A 5,557-nucleotide genomic window follows, 5' to 3' on the forward strand; every position below is an offset into this window, starting at 1 on the left:
TTTCTCTCCAATACTTCATTCATTCAGAAAAGAAAAAGGACTGAACTTTATTTTTTCAAGACTAAACCTTTACTTTTTAAAATCAATAAACTTATAACCTTATCCTTATAAATAATGTTAGCAATACATTTTCATTTTCATTTTCTTTCTGAAAACCACACACTTCCTACAAAACTTTATATATTATCCTAAACATCCTTCATTCAATACAAATCATCAGAAAAGCCAAGTATATTTAAAATTTTAAATATTTGATTCTAATCAATTAAATTGATAATAAATATTTAATAGGTTTAATCTCACTAAAATTAAGCTTAAAAACAAATCTTTGTTTTTAATTCCATTGGGTTGAATTTAATTTGATTGGTGAGCAAAACCCATATATATGTAAAAGGTCAAGTTGCACTAAAACTTTCTTCAAATACATCATGGAGATACCTATCCATCCATTTTCAATGGTCCCACTTCCCATTATCCAAGGAAAAAAAAAAGGAAAAAGAAAGAAAGAAAGCGAGTTCCTACCACCATTATTTTTTTGGTCATCCTCCACTTACATATCAGAAAGATGAAGACACATCAATGGACCTTTGGAATTTGTTTTCCCTTGACTTACACCATGCCTATGGGGTACACATCAAAATAACTTTCCATGTTTTTTTTTTCCTTACTGGAAAAGACAAGGATGGAAAAGTTGCACTGACTTGATTGAAGCTGCTGGTCGGAGTTAGAGTTTGGATCGAAGCACTAAAAAGCCATTGCGAGTGAGCTAGGAGTGAGTTCTTGGCGGGTCATAATGTTGTTTTTTTATCTTTACGAAGGAGTGTTTGATTCGGGTTTGACGATTGTTGGTGCATCAGGTTGATGTGCAGGGAAGATCGCAGATGCCAGTGATATCGGCACGATGCAAAGTGCCTTGGACTGAAGAAACTGCATGGCAGCTCCGATGTCTTCTTCCATCAGCTTAGCGACTTGCTGTTCAGTGCCATCGTTTGACCATTTCTCCCAAGCAGGCTGGGTTCCACCTCCTGCACCATCACCCTATTCATAGAAAATAAAAAAAAAGGGTAAAATCATGGAAAATAAAACTTAGAAGCCACGCCAGGTCTGAAAACGACAGTCAACTACTTGATCCAATAAATAGATTCGTAGAAAACAACCTGTCAAAGTGTAAGATAATGTACATTCATAAAGTCCGAAGCGATAAGGGATTAAGGCACCAACAAAAGAGATGCCTTAACACACAAGTTATTACATCTTTCTTAAGTTTTCATGCATACTTGATAGTTTAGTACTTGAGGCGGAAAGATCCACTGACTTAAGAATTATGCTTATTCCGTATTACCTCAACGGATAGTAGGGGTACATCGGCAACAAGCTGAGCCACCGCACCTGCTGCACCAAGTCTGCTCATGCTCAGAACCTGTTTGAATATTCAACAAACTCGATGACATCGATACCATAAATTTGATGTTGAAAAAAAAGGAAATAAACAGTAAGGCAGTTCACATTCTTCAACTATTCAAAGTAACAATAATGGAGTTCACATTCTTTACTATTCGAATAATAACTTATTTGTGGCCTTGACAGACAAGAGTCAATTTAGTCTAACATTGTAGCAGAAAGTAATGGCTTAAGGTCTTCATAGATGTCTAGGATTCAGCATACGGGTCCTACAAATTATCAAACAATTAATCAAAGTAGTTGAGGAACTTTTCGGTAGTGATGATGAGGTGTTTTCGTCTCGACTTCCTTTTACTTTTTTGGGCTTTAAAAAAATGCGAATGCAAAAGCCACAATGAGGATTTTGATGTTCTAAAAGCAACCTTAGAAGATATTTGAACTTAAATACCTTTAATGAAATGATGCCTTTCTAAGCATAAAGACAACAAATAAAATAAAATGAATCTTAGTTGATAGGGAGATTTTAGAAGTTAACACCTTAACTTGAAGTCTAAGAAACTTCACATAATCCACAATTTCATCAAGCATAGCGGCCCTATCCGTCTGCAAAAGATTTAGTAATGCATCAGTAAGTAGGTCTGTTTCACTATTCATATACCACGCAAAAGAACTGAATGGAGGAACCTTATTGCAGCTAGGAACCAACTCTTGCAAAGCCTTCATTCTTTCAGCTATTCTTTCTCTACGCAACTGCATTCACCAGAAAAACCATGGAGGTACGGGGAGAGGGGCAAAAGAATAGAAGATAAGGACTAAATAAACAAAACGGGAAGATTACCAGAATTTCTTTTTTTGTCCAAGTTCATTACTAAGAGGAAGAGGAACTATAAGTAGCAGCTCATAAAAGAACTTTTGTTATATCATTCCAGATTCTGAAATTAGAAATTGAGTTTACCCGCTCAGCAATACTGTGGGGATCCGTTGCCTGTCCTCGCCTAGCCCGTACCCTTGGACGGACGGCAGGCGGGTGCGGTGCAGCAGCAACTGGACCTGATGTTGGCTGGCTGTGAAATGGCTGCACCAGCATGTCACAGATTATGCAATCAAAATTTTCTCATTCATCGAAATCGCAGCATGCATAACATATAAATCTTGATAAATAGATTAGTGAACTCAATCAATTTTCACAAAGGGCTCACTTTCTTATTTCATTAAACCCAACAAGTCCAAGACAAGTCTACAACGATCGGAAACACAAGATTCTGGTAATCATAAACACAAACAGCAAATACGAACTAATAGTTCTCAATATCAGAAACATGACGTGGAAAATCGATGCCTGATTAAATTACTACCATACACTTTGGGTTAAATTTTCAGCATCAAGCTTTCTAAAGCTGAAAAAGAGCCGAAATAAGGCAAACCAAATCGAGGGTACTTTCTATATTTTCTCATAAACTTAGTGAAATAAAAAAAAAAATTTCTAACAAGTACTTGCATAAGTTGGTAATGCCACACTAAAATAATCACAACATTCTCTTAAAAAATTCTCAAGCCAATAATAAACCCTTCACTTATGAAATTAACAAAATAAGAATTAATTTTGTTCCCCAAAATCATGCAAAAAATCTGGAAATTGAAAATAACACAGATATTTAAAAAAATGGCTTAAAAAAACTGAAAACCCAAGTCAACTTTTGAAGCGTTTGCTACACACGCGCTAGCTAGTCGGGTGGGAAATCTATCTCCGACAAAGATCATCACTGGGATGTTGAAAAAGACTACTCGAGTCTCTCACTTTTCCCCTTTGTAAATTGTATAGGATGAGACGATGATATAATAGCAGAGTTCTCCACACGTGCACAAAACTTTGTATCCGTGTCAGTAATTGCTTCCCTTTCACCCACGCTCTCCATTAAAGAGCGTGAAAGGCACGAGTAATAAAAGGGAAATAATAATTAAACCCCTAGGTTTTCTCCAAATATCAAATATACCCCTGGTTTTAATCATGATGAACCGTACAAAAAGGGAAAATTTTACAGTACAACCTTAAAAGAAAGAACAAAAAGGTAGTTCAATCCCAAATTTTAAATTTCTTTTGGTATATACTAAACATAAAAAAATATATATTTTATGATAAGTTAATACATTATTTATAACAATATTATATCAAACATCATAATTGATAATTTTACTGATATTTTACCCATGAAAAAGTAGTCCAAATTAAGGCTCAAATGCTTTAGGAAATAGGCTCCTTATTGGGCATCTTTATTAAACACAAAGCCCAAAAAACTTAAGGGGAAAAATGAAAATATAAAGGGTATATCTGTCCCAAAAAAAGTTTTACCTGGTGGAGCTGCGGTGGAGGCTGAGGAGGTGGCGGTGAAGCGCGGATTTGCTGAGTTTGCATTTGTCCAAAAGGTGGAAACAAGCTTACCATATGCATAGAATCTCTCTCCTGCCACATAGCAAAGTAACAAAAAAAAAATACACACACATTATGACTGAGTTACCCTTCTAATTTGTTGATGTTCATATAAAGCATATAAATATAGAACATTAGAAAAAAATAGCTTTAGTTTTCAAAGGAGCAACATCAAGTCCAAGTTGGGAGGAATTAGCAGTAGGAAAAGGCGACTTTAGGAAGGAAAAATTAGGTACAAAAGTGAAAATATTTTTCAGCATGAATTATGAAAAAGTAGTTAAAAAATCAGAAACCCTTGGAAATAATGCTTCTATGCCTAATATCCTACCATTGATAAATCTTCAAAAGAAATAATTGGTTCTACCATATGATTTCATGTCATTTTACTGTCAAAGAGAACCTTGTATCAATTCTAAGTGCAAAGGGTATAAAAATTGTATAATAGCCCATATTTTAAAGAAAAGGGAAAGTGAAGGAAGACAAGTAAAAAGAAAGGTTTAATAGATGGAAAGTGAGATTGATTGAATTTTCATACACTGATTCCAGAAACAGCAGAAGCAGCTGAACAAGAAGCATTGTTGTTGTTGTTGTCAACTACAACTCCATCTTCATGTCTTAAGAATCCATGTTCCAAATTCAACCCTAAAGGCATCATGCCTATTCCTCTAAACCCACCACCACCACTATCGCCACCACTGGCGCCAGTTGCACCACCACTTGAACCTAACTGCAACCCCATAGGCAAGGTGGCACCACCACCTCCACCACCACCATAGCCTGGTGGTACTGCCAGGATCTGTTCAAAGAAATCATCACCTAACCCAGCTTCCTGTTGTTGATTACCTGCCATATTTAAAAACGCAAACACGCAAAGCAACTTCTTCTTCCCGGCCCTCTCTATTACTTGAATGTGTGTGTGTGTAAATTAAGACTTTTTGTCTTTAGGTTTCACTATGTATATAAAAGACGTGTTTCTCAATGTTTTAGGCAGTGGGAAGAGATTTTAAAAACAGGGTTCTTTCTCTTTTCTTCTATTTTTGGAGTTTGATTATATTTTTTCTTGGTGGTGGGTTTTATAGAAAGTTAAGAGGGGGTTTATCGGGGTAACCAAGAAAAGGTGGAAGGGGTGTTGGTGAAATGGGTGGCAGATCCGGAACCCGATAATCCGGAAAGGAAATTGTGGATTCCAAGAAGAATTTTCAAGGGATGGCCTTTTCACTTGGTGTTGGTTTGGTGTGTTTTTTTTTTTCTTTTTTTTTGGTTTAAATGGATTGGAAATTGTGAGAGAGAGAGAAGGGTTTGAGTTTGAGAAGAGAAGGGAAGATGAACTGAAGAAAGTGTTTGATAGTATGGGTTTGGGTTTTGAGTCTCCAACTTTGTTTAGTGAATATGAGAGAGGAGCTTTAGTTTGTGTTGCGAGGTATGGTTTTAAAGGAAAAATAATACTACTAAAGAAAAAGAGTGGGAAAAGAAAAAGAAAATCAAATGGAGTAATGATTATGGTTTGATGAACTCCATTTTGTGGTGTATTATATATTAACTATTCTCTATATTAAATTTTTAATTTTGAAAATTAATAAAATTATAAATTTGAAAATATTTTTATGTTTTTAATAAAATAATACTTGGATAAGATTTAAATTTGAAATATTAGATATTTAAACTTTTAACTACTTTTTATAAATATTTTTTTCAGGTGAACCATAATCTAGTATTAATTTACGGTAC

General features: G+C 35.1%; 1 protein-coding gene across 1 annotated transcript; it reads right to left on the reverse strand.

The window, feature by feature from the left end:
* Positions 1-384: 384 nt before the first annotated feature.
* On the reverse strand, positions 385-5,239 carry LOC107926838 (transcription factor UNE12). Its single transcript, XM_016857783.2, has 7 exons — positions 4,365-5,239; positions 3,752-3,862; positions 2,357-2,476; positions 2,086-2,151; positions 1,939-2,004; positions 1,343-1,420; positions 385-1,038 (listed from the first exon to the last, which is right to left on the reverse strand). The coding sequence occupies exons 1-7, from the start codon at positions 4,677-4,679 to the stop codon at positions 811-813; spliced, it is 984 nt and encodes a 327-aa protein (XP_016713272.1). The 5' UTR covers positions 4,680-5,239; the 3' UTR covers positions 385-810.
* Between the last annotated feature and the right edge of the window lie 318 nt (positions 5,240-5,557).

This window comes from Gossypium hirsutum, chromosome D11 (genome assembly GCF_007990345.1).
Source record: "Gossypium hirsutum isolate 1008001.06 chromosome D11, Gossypium_hirsutum_v2.1, whole genome shotgun sequence".
NCBI classification, from domain to species: Eukaryota; Viridiplantae; Streptophyta; class Magnoliopsida; order Malvales; family Malvaceae; genus Gossypium; species Gossypium hirsutum.

What these genes read in the sequence shown, in the direction of transcription:
- LOC107926838 (XM_016857783.2), bottom strand. Translation starts at nt 4,679, where the DNA reads ATGGCAGGTAATCAACAACAGGAAGCTGGGTTAGGTGATGATTTCTTT. An exon ending in CCCACAGTATTGCTGAGCGG is followed by an intron (nt 2,152 to 2,356) that starts GTAAACTCAATT and finishes TGGTGAATGCAG; the next exon opens with TTGCGTAGAGAAAGAATAGC. An exon ending in TGGTTCCTAGCTGCAATAAG is followed by an intron (nt 2,005 to 2,085) that starts GTTCCTCCATTC and finishes AATCTTTTGCAG; the next exon opens with ACGGATAGGGCCGCTATGCT.